General features: G+C 44.8%; 1 protein-coding gene across 2 annotated transcripts in view; it reads right to left on the bottom strand.

Moving 5' to 3' along the window:
* RAB41 (RAB41, member RAS oncogene family) overlaps positions 1–19,174 on the bottom strand; it is an 80,751-nt gene that overhangs the window by 35,853 nt on the left and 25,724 nt on the right. The window contains exons 3-4 of one of the 2 annotated variants that reach the window (XM_075324000.1): positions 5,536–5,589; positions 128–236 (exon numbers count right to left, since the gene is read on the bottom strand). In XM_075324000.1, the coding sequence (XP_075180115.1) occupies positions 128–236; positions 5,536–5,589 (163 nt within the window). The remainder of the gene's footprint in view (positions 1–127; positions 237–5,535; positions 5,590–19,174) is intronic. The other variant, XM_075324001.1, reaches the window with a different exon arrangement.

Here is a 19,174-nt window from a genome sequence, read left to right as displayed (position 1 = left end):
ATTTTTATCATGTGTTGATACAAATATGTTTATTTTACGCTTCCTATGGAGAAATATAGTATAGACCATATACAATGGGACCCTGTGTATGGCTAGACATAGCTTTTCATGTACTGATGTCACTCACTTGTAATATCATATACAACAACAGCGATTGTGGAGTCACGTATATAGCTGGGGATCAAACTGCGGAAGCGCTCCTGTCCGGCGGTGTCCCAGAGCTGCAGCCGCACCTGCTGGTACCAGGCCAATGACGGCAGAAAGGGAAACACAAGGACAGATATTGTAAGGAGGGAATTCATCAAGAGCAGAAAAGCTACATTAATGCATAGCATTACACCACTTTCACCGCTACATTGCTGTCCCAGCTACAGTAATATACCACTATGGTAAAGCTCAAACGTAAAGGTGCTGTCCACTTTATATTAACAAACGTGATGGGCACATGGATGGGGGCACTCACTAATATAGGAGTATACAGGTCCCCCTCCTGCTCATTAGTACAGCCTCCCTCACAGGCCGCTCATCACCTCACAACAGGTTATCAGCGTCCCCCATATAAAAATCAGATTAATCCAACATAAACTCTCTATGAATATCTACAGAATAAGGTTCTCTTTAAGGCTGACCCAATATTTATGTCCTGTTGCTGTCCATATTATACAAAGTGCAGGCAGCATTATGCCAAATCTTGTCTGCACCATGGGGGGGGGGGGTGTCTTCATTCAGCTGTACCATAACTATTGGAGACCTCCTCTGCTATTGCAGTCAGAACCCATCAACCATTACAGATACTGCGACAAGCAGCTGCTTTCCAATAGGCAAACACTCGTGGTTCATTTTTTCCCAGTAAAATGCCAGTCTTCAGTTTTGTTGTCAGAACGTTTTCACTTTTGACTTCCCAGCAAAGTCTATGAGAAGTCAGATTTGCTGTGCGCACCTTGCAGTTTGTCAGCACTTTTTTTTGACAAAAGTTTGTGACAAAAGAGAAGCCACATGTTCATTCTTTCTTGCAATTTTGTCACATTTTGTCACCCATTAAATCAATAAACGAAAAATGGAGGGGAGCCAGCAATCAATAACGGGATTAAAAACGCAAGGAAAAACGCATGGTTACAAATAGTTTGCGTTTTGCATATGTTTTACCCACGGTTTTGTCAACAAAAAGGCAGTACACCAACTTAGTTCCAAAATGGCAAAACCAAAGCTGGAGTGATTTTGGCATGTCGGTGTCTCTCTCCAAGCGCTTCATACTCACCGATGCGCGCGGCTGTCACACTGCTCCCGCGGCCTCATTATTTTTCCCGACCCGTACGATAGCCTCATGACATTCACTGCACCTGCTCATTAGGCTCATACATATTCACTCCTCCCCCCCATCTGTGATTGGTTGCAGTCAGACCAGGGCTGTGGAGTCGGAGTCGTGGAGTCGGAGCTCATTTTGGTGGAGTCGGAATAAAATGCACCGACTCCTAAAATATATAATAAATTGGGGACAGTAGTGCAATGCAGAATGTGCTGAATATTTTACTAACTAATAACATTTAGTATAATGCTTATATTTAAGTGAAAAATGTATTGTAGTGCAATGTGAACATCAGACATTTAATTATTTATATGATACAATAATCAAGATATTTAGATAGAACATAAAATATATTTATTGGAATACAACTTTAGAACACAAAAAACTAATAAATTGTATATATATATATATATATATATATATATATATATATATATATATATACACATATATATATATATATATACACATACACACACACATACACAAGGTATATATGTAATCTACTGTATATTTCATAGTGTATTACATATTTACAATTTATTACAGTTTGTGTTCTAAAGTTGTATTCCAATAAATATATTTTATGTTCTATCCAAATATCTTTATTATTGTATCATAAAAATTATTAAATGTCTGATGTTCACATACACATGTTCATGTATTACAATAAATGTTTCACCTAACTATAAGCAATATATGTAGGAGTCGGAGCAAGAGAAATTGAGGAGTCGGAGTCGAAGGTTTGGTTTACCGACTCCACAGCCCTGAGTCAGACAGCTGTCACTCAGCATGGGGGAGTGTCTGACTGCAACCAATCACAGCTGCCGGTGGGTGTGTCTACATCGTACAGTACAATAAATAATTTAAATAAACTGCATGCGGTACAGCCAAGATAATGCCTTACATCTGTATTTTCAGGCTGGGGAGACCCACGTTATTGGGAACCCCCCAGCCTAAAAAATATCAGCCAGCAGCTGCCTGGAATTGCCGCATCCATTAGATGCGACAGCCTCGGGACTTTACCGACTCTTCCCAATTACCCTGGTGTGGTGGCAATCGGGGTATTAAGGAGTTAATGGCAGCCCATAGCTGCCACTAAGCCCAAGATTAGTCATGGCAAGCGTCTATGAGACACCCCCCATTACTAATCTGTAAGTGAAACTAAAAACACAAAACACCCAAAAAAATCCTTATTTGAAATAAAAGACAAAAAAAGCACCCTCTTTCACCACTTAATTAACCTCCACACAACCCTCCAGGTCCAACGTAATCCACACAAGGTCCCATGACTCTTCCAGCACTGCTACATCTGACACTCACAGCAAGCACCATAGAACAAGACTGCTCACTGTAAGCTCCACGCAGCAACTGAAGTGAGCAGCGCAATCAGTGGTGACGTCACTAAGGTTAGCCGCTGCCACAGCTGGAGTCCTCCATCTGTGACAGAAAATCACCCAAGTGACTGAAGTGAGCCGAGAGATCAGCGGTGCTGTCACTCAGGTGATGTGGTCTCAGCTGGAGACCTCCACCTGTGAGTGCAAATCAGGCCATGACTTAAGTGAGCGGCAGCTGGAGGACTCACGTGAGTGACGGCACCGCTGATGGCGCAACTCACTTCAGTAGCGGGCTGAACCTCACAGCTGTGAACCCGTGACATCAATGCTGCAACACATGCCGTAATGCGGGGTCCGTAGCTGTGACGTCAAGTGTTCACCCCAGTTAATTCTGATCGCTGCGGCTTTATCTGCACTCACAGCGGGCAGTCATATTCTATGATGCTCGCTGTGACAGGACAGGGATATAGCAGAGCTGAAGCACCGTGGGACCTCGTGTAGATTACTTCGGACCTGGAGGGATGTTTGGAGTTAAAGTGGTGAAAGGGGGCTTTTTATTTTACTTCAAATAAAGGATTTTTTTCTGTTTGTGGTTATTTAATTTCACTTACAGATTAGTGATGTGGGGTGTCTCAGACGCCTGACATCACAAACCTAGGGCTTAGTGGCAGCTGTGGGTTGCTGATAACCCCTTATTACCCAGATTACCACCGCGCCAGGACAATTGGGAAGAATTCTGGGTCCAGCGCCAGAATTGGCACATCTTATGGATGTGCCATTTCTGGAGCTGCTGTGGGCTGCTATTGTTAGGCTGGAAAGGGACAAATAACAATGGCCCTTCCCACCCTAATAATATCAGCCCCCAATTGTCTGCTGTACCTTGGCTGGTATTACAAAAAGGGGGGGAACCCCACATCATTTTTTTTTAATAATTCATATAATTAGAAGAAGAAAAGGTGTGGTGTGGGATCCCCTCAATTTTTCATAACCAGACCAGGTACAGCACACAGCTGAGGGTTGCAGCCCGAAGCTGCTGCTGTTCCTGCGCTGGATATGAAAAAAATGGGGGGGGCTCCACATCATTCTTTTTTAACCCCCCCCAAAAAAAAAAAAAAAAAAAAAAAAGCTATCAAGCTATTCTGGTATTTCTTTTTATGTATTCTGTGCTTTCTATATGTTGTATCTATATTTCTATTTTTTTTCTATCATCTATTCCAGCCATCTATCCATTATCCGATCCTATCATTTTGTTTCTCCTTTGAAAACCGCATTAACAAAAACGCAGCAAAAACGCACCTACATTTTAAGCGTTTTTTTTTTTTTTACATTTGCAGGCTCTCTATGACAAGGTGGTTTTAGTTGCAGTTTGTGTGCAGAAAAAACTGCAGCGTGCGCATGTAGCCTTATGCACCCAGCATATGTGCAAAGTATCGAAAATGCCGAGACTTCCGATTCAGTACTCAGCACCCTTCTTCAGTCTTATAGCTGAGCCGAGCGCTCGCCCCCAGCACCACAATCTGAACAGGACATACACTGGGCAGATCATTCATCGCCCTCTCAGGATTGAGCCAGTATAGAATATAAATCATAAATATATGATGACACACAGCTATACACCTCATCCCCTGAGCTCACCCCCGCTGTACTACAGAACACAAGTGACTGCCTGACTGCAGTTTGCAAGGTCATGTCTGCTCTCTATCTGAAACTTAACCTTTCCAAAACTGAACTTCTGCTTTTCCCTCCATCTCCCAACCTTCCTAAACCTGACATCTCCCTCTCTGTGTGTGGCACAACGATAAGTCCTAGGCTGCAGGCCCGCTGTCTGGGTGTTATACTTGACACTGATCTCTCCTTCACCTCCCACATACAATCTCTTGCCCGCACCTGCCGCTTACACCTCAAGAACATCTCTAGAATCCGCCCCTTTCTCACAATGGAAACGACAAAAACCCTCACCGTGGCCCTGATCCACTCTCGCCTTGACTACTGTAACTCTCTATTAATTGGTCTCCCCCTAACTAGACTCTCCCCTCTACAGTCCATCCTTAATGCAGCAGCCAAGGTCACCTATCTGGCTAACCGCTACTCGGATGCCTCTGCTCTTTGCCAGTCCTTGCACTGGCTGCCCATATATCACAGGATCCAATTCAAACAGCTTGTTCTCACCCACAAAGCTCTCCACAGTGCGGCACCCCCCTACATCTCCACCCTCCTCTCTGTCTATCACCCCACCCGTTCTCTACGCTCTGCAAATGACTTTCGACTAACATCCACACTAATTCGAACCTCCCACTCCCGAATCCAAGACTTCTTCCGAGCTGCACCAAACCTATGGAACGCTCGACCCCAAGAAGTTAGAACAAATCACAACTTACTCAGCTTCAGACGCTCCCTAAAAACGCATCTTTTTAGGGCGGCCTATCACACTCCCTAGCCAAACTAATTTCACCTAATCCCTCTACAACTTCTCAGAACATAACCCCACGTCAAACTCCATGGCACCCAAATGCATCTCAAGGCTCTGGCCAACTGGTCCAGGAAGCCATTATCTATCCCCCATGAGATGGCTGGATTGTCATTGTAAATAAGCACTTGTACCTTGCCCCTCCCCCCATCTCATTGTAGATTGTAAGCTCTCACGAGCAGGGTTGCCATTTTTCCCTTTAAATATTGTATCTTCTATAATTGTTACTTGTTTGTATATGTTTATGTATATGATATGTATATGTATATGTATATGAGCCTCCTGAATTGTAAAGCGCTGCGGAATATGTTGGCGCTATAGAAATAAAGATTATTATTATTATTATAAAGCGCGGTTGGCTAGAAAAAATAAAAAAAACAAAAACAACCATACAGAAGTCATAGAGAAAGGAATTCATCACTCACCGTGCGGTCTTCTAGGTACATAGTCTTGGAAAGGAAGTCTATGCCAATCGTAGCCTGTAAAATAGAATACACTTTACACAGAAACCAGCATTCAATAGTTGCATCAAGGCGAGTGACAGCACAGCAATAATGGTCTGTACAAAGCTAGGTACTTATTGGGCTTTAGGCCACGTGCACACATTGAGGATTTGGGGAGTTTTTACCTCAGTAGTTAAAAGTTAAAACAAGGAGTAGGTGATAAATACAGAAGTGGTGCCCATGTCTCCATTACACTTTTCCTCTGACTGTTCCACTCCTTGCTTTGGCTACAAATACTAAGTGTGTGCATGGGGCCTTATCCTGTACTAATATTGTATATAATCTATTAATACAGGCTAATGCCACTAATATATATATATATATATATATATATATATATATATATATATATATCTATCCCTGGAACGCATGACTTTAAAAATATACTGTATTTTTCGTACTATAAGACGCACCGGACTATAAGACGCACCCTTGTTTTAGAGGAGGAAAAAATAGAAAAAAATAAAATTAAAGTAAAAGAATGTGGTCATGACACACTTATTTTACTGCTGACAGTGTTACTGAGGTAATAATATCCCCAAATTCTGTCCTCATATCCTCCATTCTGGGTACCTTCCAGGTATATATGGCCCCCATCGTGGAATATGTATGTTCCCCATCATTATGTGTGTGATCCTCCAATCTGGATTGTGTGTGTGTGTGTATATAGTTATAGTGTGTGTGTGCGTGTGTGTAAAGATATATAGATATATATATATATATATATATATATACATACACACACATACACAGTGCCTACAAGTAGTATTCAACCCCCTGCAGATTTAGCAGGTTTACACATTCAGAATTAACTTGGCATTGTGACATTTAGACTGTAGATCAGCCTGGAAGTGTGAAATGCACTGCAGCAAAAAAGAATGTTATTTCTTTTTTTATTTTTCTTTTAAATTGTGAAAAGTTTATTCAGAGGGTCATTTATTATTCAACCCCTCAAACCACAAGAATTCTGTTTGGTTCCCCTAAAGTATTAAGAAGTATTTCAGGCACAAAGAACAATGAGCTTCACATGTTTGGATTAATTATCTCTTTTTCCAGCCTTTTCTGACTAATTAAGACCCTCCCCAAACTTGTGAACAGCACTCATACTTGGTCAACATGGGAAAGACAAAAGGAGCATTCCAAGGCCATCAGAGACAAGATCGTGGAGGGTCACAAGGCTGGCAAGGGGTACAAAACCCTTTCCAAGGAATTGGGCCTACCTGTCTCCACTGTTGGGAGCATCATCCGGAAGTGGAAGGCTTATGGAACTACTGTTAGCCTTCCACGGCCTGGACAGCCTTTGAAAGGTTCCACCCGTGCCGAGGCCAGGCTTGTCCGAAGTGTCAAGGCTAACCCAAGAACAACAATGAAGGAGCTCCGGGAAGATCTCATGGCAGTGGGGACATTGGTTTCAGTCAATACCATAAGTAACGTACTCCACCGCAATGGTCTCCGTTCCAGACGAGCCCATAAGGTACCTTTACTTTCAAAGCGTCATTATTATTATTATTATTTATTTATAGAGCACCATTAATTCCATGGTGCTGTACATGAGAAGGGGGTTACATACAAAATACGTATACAAGTTACAGTAGACAGACTAGTACAGAGGGAAGAGGGCCCTACCCTTGCGGGCTTACATTCTATAGAATGTCAAGGCTCGTCTACAGTTTGCTCATGATCACTTGGAGGACTCTGAGACAGACTGGTTCAAGGTTCTCTGGTCTGATGAGACCAAGATCGAGATCTTTGGTGCCAACCACACACGTGACGTTTGGAGACTGGATGGCACTGCATACGACCCCAAGAATACCATCCCTACAGTCAAGCATGGTCGTGGGCAGCATCATGCTGTGGGGCTGTTTCTCAGCCAAGGGGCCTGGCCATCTGGTCCGCATCCATGGGAAGATGGATAGCACGGCCTACCTGGAGATTTTGGCCAAGAACCTCCGCTCCTCCATCAAGGATCTTAAGATGGGTCGTCATTTCATCTTCCAACAAGACAACGACCCAAAGCACACAGCCAAGAAAACCAAGGCCTGGTTCAAGAGGGAAAAAAATCAAGGTGTTGCAGTGGCCTAGTCAGTCTCCTGACCTTAACCCAATTGAAAACTTGTGGAAGGAGCTCAAGATTAAAGTCCACATGAGACACCCAAAGAACCTAGATAACGTGAAGAAGATCTGCATGGAGGAGTGGGCCAAGATAACTCCAGAGACCTGTGCCGGCCTGATCAGGTCTTATAAAAGACGATTAATAGCTGTAATTGCAAACAAGGGTTATTCCACAAAATATTAAACCTAGGGGTTGAATAATAATTGACCCACACTTATGTTGAAAATTTATTAAAATTTAACTGAGCAACATAACTTGTTGGTTTGTAAGATTTATGCATCTGTTAATAAATCCTGCTCTTGTTTGAAGTTTGCAGGCTCTAACTTATTTGCATCTTATCAAACCTGCTAAATCTGCAGGGGGTTGAATACTACTTGTAGGCACTAATTATATATATATATATATATATATATATATATATATATATATATATATATATATATATATATATGTATGTATGTATATATATGATCCAACCCCATCCAGGTGTACAGTAATGCCTTTATATACTATACTATTTATTGCCTTACTTTTACTGTTGTGCTGCTCACCATGCTTCAGTTTGGTTCTGGCATTACAAACAAAGTCTCACATATCTCAAGGACCTGCAGTGATGTAATGAAGAGGCGAGCACTGTGCTGTTCTGTGCTGCTCTGGCCCACCCCTCTGCATTACATCACTGTAGGACCTTGTCAGCTACGTGAGACTGTTTCTAGTGAGGCAGCAGGAGCAAAGTGAAAGTAATTTGAGCCCTCAGCACAGACTGCGGCTGTGCTGTGAAGGTATGCCATGCTCTGGCCCGGACACTGCAGTGATCTGCACTTCCCCCCGGGCCATACATGAGTGCAGCGGCCCCCTGCTCCTGCCTCCTACACAGCGGACACACAGTCTCCTCAGCCGCTGCAGGAAGCCGGGGGCTGGAGAACCCACGTGTGACCGCTGTTTACATTAAACAAGTATTCATAAGGCTGCTTTCACACATCCGGCTTGAGCTCTGCGGCTCAATCCGGCTGTGCAAGCTATGCAACGGATGCGGTGAAAACACCGCATCCTTTGCATAAGTTTTTCCCTTGCGGCCCGTCCGGTTTTTGCCGCTTGCGGCATGCTACTGAGCATGCGCAGTGGCAAAAACCACATGCGGCGGCCGGATGCGGTTTTTGCCGCATCGCGCCGCATCCGGCCGCCATAGGCATGCATTGAAAAATGCGCCGCATCGGCCGAATGCGGCGCGATGCGAGTTTTTTGACACACGAAAAAACGTGCCAGGCAATGTTCCATCCGGCCACCGCATCGGCTAAATCTGCCGGATGCGGCAAAAACCGGATCGAACGCAAGGCTTTGCGGCACAATGCGGCACTAATTAAAGTCTATGCAGAAAAAACGCAACCGGCAGCAAAAAAAACGGTTGCGATTTTCCTGCAAAGTGCCGGAGTGTGCCGCATTGCAGAAACCGGAGGTGTGAAAGCAGCCTTAGCTGCTCCTCACACCCGCTGACTGCAGAGAGAGGTGGGCGGGGAGCAGCTAATGAATATTCACTGACTTTAAGCAGCGGGCACACGTGGTTTCTCCAGCAGCCGGCTTCCTGCAGCAGCGACCCTCACCGCCTACTGTGATCCCACTGCATAGCGCTGACTCCCCCACAACTCCCTACCCCGCAGCTTCAGACCATAAAACGCACCCCACACTTTCCTCCCAAATCTGGAGGAAAAAAAGTGCGTCTTATGGTCCGAAAAATACGGTACATATTAACGTATTGGGGGCCTTTTAGGCCCCCATGCACATAATGTAGAAAAACACACTTAAATAACTTTCACAAGTTTATTTCAAAATTGCTCAATAAAATATGAATAGTGGACAAAATTTTAATTATAATTTTTCACAGAAAACAGCAAAAAATGTTTTTTTTCCCCCAAATTTCACGCAAAGACATGAAAACACACAAAAACGCATAGCAATCTATAGCAAACTAGCTGCAGCTACATTTTTATTCTAACTTTCTTTTCTATTATATTAGTCTTCCAAACAATTCTGACATGTTATTTTTTCAGAAGAGTGTTCTTTGCAAAGTTTCCTTACAAGTGGAACAATATCGCTCAGTTTTCCTCTCTATGTTTCTTGGACACATGAAACAACGCTTTCGTTTTCTTTCTCCTGGCTCTGGAATAATCTGAAACTGTACGCCACACAGTTTCATTGCTTCTTTAGTTTGCTTTGGCAAGCATTTCAAATCGCTTCGCTCTATCATGTGAGGCATTACAAGTTCATGACAAAGGTCCTTCAAGAATATGTGTCTCCTGTCCTTCCTCTGTGCATGAAATTCCGGATGAGTTTCTGTATAAATAATGAATGAATTTAGGGCTGCATCAAGCATATTTGAAAATAGTACTACAGGCCATCGTTTTGTTTGCCTCTTACACAAATATTCTCCCACTATCTCATCCATTTTATCTACACCTCCTTTTGTTGCATTGTAATGCAGGATGATTTCTGGTTTCAATTTTTGGTTATTGCTGTCAACACTGCAATCGTGATGCAAGGTACTGAGTAAAATTACAGATTTCTCCTTCTTCGCCTTGTAAGATACCAAAGTCGCTTTGTTATTGAATCCAAAGACACTCTCATAAAGTGCTCGCTGACGATTGTGTTTGAGTGCTGCTGGAATTTCTCGTCTGTTTTGCTTTATAGTACCAACAAGTGTAATAGCTTTTGCAAGCAGAAAATTGCCTAGTTTAACATTGGTGAAATAATTGTCCATGGTGATGTCTCTACCTGAATTGAATATTGGAACAGCAAGAGTTTTGACTATTTCAGACCCCAGATCCTTCTGTACTGGTGCACCAACCTCTTTGCCACAGTAGATTACGCCATTTATGCCATAATAATTTGCAGAATCACACATCCAGAAGATTTTTATTCCGTACTTGGCTGGCTTGCTGGGCATGTATTGTATGAATTTGCAGCGTCCTCTGAACGGTACAAGTTGCTCATCTACAGTAACATTAGTACTAGGATTGTAAAGTTTTGTGCAATTTTTGATAAATATGTTCCAGATATAACTGATAGGGGCTAATTTGTCTGTTTCAAACCTCGCTGCACGAGTTTGCTTATCATCAAAGCGAATGATTCTTCTAATTTCCTCATATCTGCCCACTGACATTGTCGGCTTATAGTGTGGATCAGAAAGTGGGTCCAGAAATAATTCTCGTATTGGGACATCATACGATTTTTGACTCCCTGCCAGCAGTAAAAGTCCAATATATGCATAAAGTTCCTCTTTTGAGATATTTTTCCAGGACTTTTTGCAGAAGCAATACGTCTTCCTTCTAGGTTTGAACATGATAGGACCTCTTCTGCAATATTGTCAGAAAAATAAGTACAGAATACATCTTTAGGGGTAAAGTAACTGGGACTTCCCACAGCTCCTTGAGCATGTCTCACAATATTGTGTATTGGAGTATGTCCGACTAATGTAGTATTACTGTCCCAAAAAACATTTGTTTTGGATGTTCTACTTATTACTTCTTGAGGATCCACTAGATTCACTTCATCATCAGAAGAATCACTGAATGAGGATGTTTGATTAGCTGGTGGCAGATATTCTTCATCAGACAAAGATAGTTCACTTTCATCATCGCTTTGAAACATAATCGCTTCAATCTCTTGGTCAGTCAGACACTTGGAGGAAGACTGTGCCATTGCTGACTAGATGTTAGCAAACTAAAAGAAAAAACAATGAACACAATCAGAGTTGTCCACTCTTTGCTTGTGTGTGACACACTGTAAGTGTAATGTCCCCCCTTCTTCCTCTCACCCTCAGCAGCTCTTACCTTTTAAACTTTTAGGTGGTGTACAATTCTCTGGATTTTTGTGGCTCACAAGCTCTAGCCTTTGCAAGCTTCTTAGAAACAGAAACTGAAAATGAATCCGATTTCTTCTCAACAGCTTATCTTATCACAGGTCCTTCAGCTATTAGCTCACAGTGTATACTGTCCTCAGTACCAGGGCTGTGGAGTCGGTAAGCCAAACCTTCGACTCCGACTCCTCAATTTCTCTTGCACCGACTCAGACTCCGGCTCCTACATATATTGCTTATAGTTAGGTGAAAAATGTATTGTAGTACATGAACTTGTGTATGTGAACATCAGACATTTAATAATGTTTATGATACAATAATCAAGATATTTGGAGAGAACATAAAATATATTTATTGGAATACAACTTTAGAACACAAAAAACGAATAAATTGTAAATATGTAACACACTATGTAATATACAGTAGATTACATATATATCTTGTGTATCTGTGTGTGTGTGTATATATATATATATATATATATATATATATATATATATATATATATATATATTATATATAAAATATATTATATATAAAATATATATATATATATATATATATATATATATATATATGTATATACATATATATTAAATATTGTATTACATATTTACAATTTATTAGTTTTTTGTGTTCTAAAGTTGTATTCCAATAAATATTTTATGTTCTATCCAAATATCTTGATTATTGTATCATAAAAATAATTAAATGTCTGATGTTCACATTGTACTACAATAAATTTTTCACTTAAATATAAGCATTATACTAAATATTATTTAGTAAAATATTCAGCACATTCTGCATTGCACTACTGTCCCCAATTTATTATATATTTTAGGAGTCGGAGTCGGTGCATTTTATACCGACTCCACGACCCTGCTCAGTACTCTATACACAGCTCATTACTGTGTTCAGAGGACCTGAGGTGATGTCATGGCCTTATCACTCCCTCCAAAAATCACATGACATCCTCACATGTTATTATCCACACCCTGGCCCCTCCACCAGCATTACTGAGTACAAATAAAGTATCTTGAGACACAAACACTTCGGAGAACATGATAAAAACAGCGGGGGCCTAAAAGGCCCCCAATTCGTACAGATGTAGTTTTCACCAAAGAAACATTGTTACACCATAATGCCTATGAAAAAAAATTATATGAACAACTGGATATTATCAACAACGACATACTTGAGGAATACCTGGAGTTTCAAAATTCTAACTAAAGTAATTTTGCAGATAATAGCCAAAATGTAAGCATGGGGGCCTAAAAGGCCCCCAATATGCATTCTAGGGATATAGATAGATAGATAGATAGAGATATAGATATATATATATAGAGATATATATATATATATATATATATATATCTATATCTCTATATATATATATATATATATATATATATATATATATATATATACACATATACATATATATACATACACACTCACACACATATACATCATACATATATACATACACACACACACACAGGACGTAGTTGTACAGTGGGGCTCTGAAGACCCTATTAGACAGGGACATTTTTTTAACCATATTGTTTAACGAGTGGATAGTTACCACATCGTTATCATGCGTATAAGCTAATTATTACACAAGCTAATGGTCACTCGAATGATGGCTAGTCGTTCAGAAAACCATGTCTGATGAGGCGGTAACGACATATTACACAGTAAAATTTTATGCTGACAAGCGATAACCAAGTTGAAAGATTTCGTTTTGCGAGAATCAAATGATATTATATTATTAGTAGCCATTACACACTGTGAATATCGCTCTGTTTTTAGCTATACTGCGATTTTCCCCTCAACTAATAAGGGTAAGTTCACACAGTGCGATTTTTGCGGCGTTTTTGCACTTTTTTCAGGTGCGTTTTTGGCCTCAAAACTGCATGACTTTGCTTCCCCAACAAAATCTATGAGTTTTCATTTTTCGTGTCCTCGCACAACTTTTTTTTAAGCTGCGTTTTTGAGCTAAAAAAAAAAAAAAAAAAAAAAATGGACATGTCAATTCTTTCCTGCGTTTTTCCCCCATACAATGCATTGGAAAAACGCAGAAATCAAAAATGCAGCAAAACGCAGCCAAAAACGCACCAAATCGTGCTAAAAACGCATGCGTTTTTGCCGCGGGTGCGTTTTTGTGCCTTTTTAGAGGCCAAAACCGCACAAAAACGCAGCGTCAAAAAACCGCAACGTGTGCACATAGTGTAAAAGTGGCTTTACACACTGCAACATCGCAAACGACATCGCTGTAACGTCACCGGTTTTGTGACGTTATAGCGACCTCCCCAGCGACATTGCAGTGTGTGAAACACATCAGCGACCTGGCCCCTGCTGTGAAGTTGCTGATCGCTACAAATCGTTCAGGACCATTCCTTGGTCCTTTGTTTCCTGCTGTGCAGCAAAGTCTCAGTGTGTAAAAGGGACTTTACAGCGACTTTGTTAGCAACTTCCCTTTCAAAAAGCTGCTTTACCTGCAACACACATCCGTTTAAAACGTGCGTGTTTGGTCCATTTCCGTACATACCGGAGATACGACCAAACGTGCACATATGTTTTTTTATGTTTCAAGGCACACGTACGTGTTATTTGATCTTCCGAGAAATATCCGTGTGTGATGCAAAATGTCGTTACTACATGTCGGAAGACAGACAGAGTAGCGGGATGAGAATGAACTCGGGTGAACTTCACCCGATTTCATTGTCATGCCGCGGCTCTGTTTGTGTGCCGTGTACTGATTAGCGGTCACCTGTGAAGGATTCACCGGCGGTGACCGCTAATCCCCCGAGTGACTGAAGTGTCCCCCCCTCTCTCATACTCACCGATCCCCGATCACCGGCGCTGCATGGCGTTCACACTGCTCCGGCGGCTTTTTCTAATTTGAAAAAGCCGGCCGCTCATTAAACAATCTTGTATTCCCTGCTTTCCCTACCCACCGGCGCCTATGATTGGTTGCAGTGAGACACGCGTCTCACTGCACCCAATCACAGCAGCCGGTGGGCGTGTCACTATGGAGTATAGAAATAAATAATTAAAAAATAAGAATTATTCTTACCGTTAATTCGGTTTCTAGGACCTTCCACGACAGCATGGGAGGTTGTCTCTCCACGCCCTAATTGGGACAGGAAGCACAAGAGAGGTTAAAAGGACCCTCCCACCTCCCATAGCCAGTGTCTTACAAAGAACCCATAGCATATGAGAAGTACAAACATATCCAGGAATATCGAGGATAAGGGAGGGAATTACGTGCTGTCGTGGAAGGTCCTAGAAACCGAATTAACGGTAAGAATAATTCTTATTTCTCTAGTCCCTTCCACGACAGCATAGGAGGAATACCAACGAATTGATACCTAGGGGGGGGACCACAGCCTGCAGGACCTTCCTGCCAAAAGCCAAATCCCTGTTGGAATCCAGATCCAAACGATAATGCTTCGTGAAAGTATGGAGGGAAGACCACGTAGCCGCCTTGCAGATCTGATCAGGAGAAGCCCCTGCCCGTTCAGCCCAGGAAACAGAGGTAGCCCTGGTGGAGTGCGCCGTAAATCCGGTAGGCGGAGACAGATGCTGAGCGAGGTAGGCGTCTCTAATGGCCCGCACAATCCAGTTGGCGACGGTACTCTTAGCCACCTTCCTGCCCTTATTTCGACCAAAGGGCTGGATAAATAGGTTATGATCAATACGCCAAGGTGCAGTAATATCTAGGTAGCGCAACACTGTCCGACGAACGTCCAGAGAATGGAACACTTCCTCCCCCGGAGTCCTAGGATGCTGACAGAAGGAAGGCAGGACGATGGACTGAGAACAGTGAAAATCCGAAACCACTTTGGGAAGGAAGGAAGGGTCCAGCTGAAAGACAATGCTGTCATCTCTGACGGTCAGGTAAGGCTCCCGAATAGACAATGCTTGAAGCTCCCCGACTCTCCGAGCGGACGTAATAGCCACGAGAAAGGCAGTCTTGTGAGAGAGAGAACGGATGCTACAGGAGAACAGAGGCTCAAAGGGCGACTGAGATAGTCCGGTAAGGACCACATTGAGATCCCAGCAAGGTGTCAGGACCCTCTGCCGCGGACAGAGCCTACTAGCGGACACCAAGAAACGGCGGATCCAGCGATGATCTGCCAGAGCAGTGTCAAAGACTGCACTGAGCGCCGAGACCTGCACCTTCAGGGTGCTGGGCCGAAGGCCTAAGTCCAATCCACTCTGGAGGAAGTCGAGAATCTGCGCAATGTTAGGCCGGAGCGGGTCAGGAGGCCGAGAACCACACCAGGAGGAAAATCTCATCCAGATTTTATTGTAAATACTATTAGTCACCGGTTTACGGTTGTTCTGTAGAGTAGCCACGACCTTGTCAGAAAGTCCTTGGGCCTTCAGTACCCGGGCCTCAGAAGCCAGGCAGCCAACTTGAGTATCTGGGGGTCCGGATGGAAAATCGGACCCTGAGACAGTAAACTGGGGTCTGAACCCAGGAGGACCGGTCCGTCGATCCCGAGAGTCAGGATCAGGCTGTACCAACTCCGCCGCGGCCATAGAGGAGCTACCAGGATAGTTGCGGCTCCGTCGTCTCTGATCTTCCTCAGGGTTCGTGCGAGAAGAGGAATTGGGGGGGAAGGCGTAGGCGAGGCAAAAGGACCAATTGTGGCAGAAGGCGTCCACCCCCAACGCATTGTCCCGAGGGTTCAGGGAGAAAAATGTTGCGACCTTCCGATTTCCTGCTGAAGCAAAGAGGTCTACTTCTGGACTACCCCACCTTGCCACCAGAGAGCAGAACACTGCTTGGTCCAGGCTCCACTCCCCTGGGTGAACATCCCGACGACTCCGGAAATCTGCTTGAAGGTTTAGGGATCCCTTTAGATGGACTGCAGAAAGGGATAGCAGGGGCCGTTCTGCCCAGTGGAAGATCCGGGATGACACAGACTTCAGGGCGCCCGATCTTGTACTGCCCTGATGGCGGAGATGTGCTACTGTGGTGACATTGTCTGAGTAGACCAGGACGGGAGTGTCCCGGACGAGATCCTGAGCAGCAAGGAGGGCTTCCCTGACCGCCCTGAGCTCCCGGTAGTTGGAGGATTGGGAGCTGACATAAGGACTCCAGACTCCTGAAATGGGGAGTTTGCCACCATAGCACCCCATCCCCGCAGGCTGGCATCGGTTGTCAGTGTAACCAGGGGCGTCCGAGTCCAGGCAACCCCCACCTTCAGGTTGTTGGGACGCAGCCACCAGAGAAGGGATGAGGAGACGGTCCCTGAGAGGCGAAACCGTTTGTTCAGGGAGGAAGGGAGTCTGTCCCAATGCGCCAGGATATGATCCTGTAGACAACGAGAGTGGGCCTGAGCCCACATGACTGAGGGAATGCAGGACGTCATAGAACCTAGAGCCGACATAGTCGCTCGAAGGGTCGGGCGAGCCTGTCGGCGAAGCGTTGAGATTTTGGTTAGCAGGGTCAACCTGTGGTCTCCCGGGAGAAAGGATGCCTGTCTGTCGGAGTCCAGCAGCACCCCGAGAAACCGCAGAGTGGAGGAGTGTTGCAGCTGGGACTTCTTGAGATTGGGGATCCAGCCCAAGGAACGAAGAATGCTTAACGACTTCTCCACATGGCTCCGGAGGGTCTGAGCGGAGGGAGCCACGAGAAGAAAGTCGTCCAAATACGGAACCAGACAGACACCTTGCAATCGTATGAAGGCGACCACCTCTGCCATGATCTTTGAAAAGATCCTTGGAGCCGAGGACATCCCGAAGGGAAGTACATTGAATTGGAAATGAAGCTCCCCGTGCAGAACCGCAAACTTGAGGTATTGCCTGTGACACGGATGGATGGGCACATGGAAGTAGGCGTCCTTCAGGTTTATTGAGGCCATCTGGTGGTGCAGACCTATCAGTGGGATAGCCAATTTCACAGACTCCATCTTGAAACGCCGGTATCTGACCTGCCGGTTGAGACGCTTCAGATTGATGATAATCTGGACGTCGCCAGACGGCTTTTTGACAAGGAAGAGACGGAAGTAGTGGCCTACCCCTCCTTCCTGACTCGGGACTGAGGAAACGACCCCCGAGTGCATTAGCTCCTGAATCTTTGAGTACAGCAGGGCCTGCGAACCCTGTGACGCCAGAGCCGTGACTCGGGGGCCCGGTAGAGGGGGGGAGATGAATTCTATCAATAGACCCTCGGAGACGATCATCAGGACCCATTGGCAGGTGGTGATGGACTGCCACTGGGGAAGAAAGGCCGAGAGTCGTCCCCCTACTCGAGCAGAGTCACGGTTTGTCCTGCTGAGGATGTTGTTCATGGGAAGGGATGAGCATGTTTCTCCCTCTTCCCTTAGGATAGCTCCACCGGCCCGACTTCCCTTTCCCCCTGGGCTGGGAGGCCTGAGGCATCGGGGAACGAAAGGACCGCTTCCTGGAGGGTTTAGGATCTGGCAAGGCTTTACGATCATTCGCCTTGTCCAGAATGTCATCCAGGGCAGGCCCAAACACCAAATCCCCTTTAAACGGAAGGGAGCAAAGTCTCATTTTGGAGGTGGAGTCTCCACTCCAGGCCTTAAGCCAGAGGGCACGTCTGGCAGAGTTAGACAAGACCGAGGTCCTGGCAGCCAAGCGGACCGACTCCACCGAGGTATCCGCCAAAAAACTGGTAGCTTTCCTAACTAAGGGAAGGGATTCCAGCAACTCATCCCGAGGGGTACCCTGGGAAAGACTAAATTACTTACCGGTAATGGGATTTTCCTGAGTCCACGACAGCACCCACGAGAGAGGGATCCGCCCCCTTCAGGACAGGAAGCCTACAGATAAAAAAGGGGCGGTCCCCCTCCCTCATCAGTTGGTTGCAGAGAAACGGGAGAGGAACCGCCAATGAATTAATACACAAAACAGACGAATCCCAGGACATCGAATGGTGAAAAACAAACAAGAAAGGGCAGGGGTGTAAAGGGTGCTGTCGTGGACTCAGGAAAATCCCATTACCGGTAAGTAATTTAGTCTTTTCCTTTCGTCACGACAGCACCCACGAGAGACTTAGAGAGAATACTCAGAGGGTGGGATAACCGCGTGAAGGGCCAAGCCTCCAACGGAAGACAGTGGAAGAACAAAGGCCAACCGGCAGAGCCCGGAAAAGGCGGACGGAGAGGACCAGGGCGCAGCCGTACAAAAACAGTCGATGGAGACACCGGCCACAGCCACCCAAGGGGGAGGCCACCGCCCAGGAGAAGGATCCGTCACCGAGGAGGCCAGAGGAACTTGCTTCACCACAGATGAGATGGAAACAGCATCCCACAGCCATCGGGACAAGGGACGCCACGCCACGCGAGGACCACAGCCGGAATCCTGAAAGACAAAAGAACAAAGACCAACCCCCGCCGCCAAGGGGCCGACTAAGCGACATAGGCTAGGACAGAGCCCCCGATCAGGCAGCGAAACGAAGGAATGGAGAAAGCACCCAGCGCGGGAAAAAACCTGGACGCCACCCCGGCAAGACACCCTGCTCGGCAGAAGAACAACCGGAACCGGAACACCCCAAGGAAGGGAGGACCAACGGACAGGGCCGGACGGGCGCGAACACGCCCGGCAGAAGCAAG

Source organism: Anomaloglossus baeobatrachus, chromosome 9 (genome assembly GCF_048569485.1).
Source record: "Anomaloglossus baeobatrachus isolate aAnoBae1 chromosome 9, aAnoBae1.hap1, whole genome shotgun sequence".
Classification (NCBI taxonomy): Eukaryota; Metazoa; Chordata; class Amphibia; order Anura; family Aromobatidae; genus Anomaloglossus; species Anomaloglossus baeobatrachus.
The sequence above is the reverse complement of the archived record's forward strand: the minus strand, read 5'-3'. Positions and strand labels throughout refer to the sequence as shown.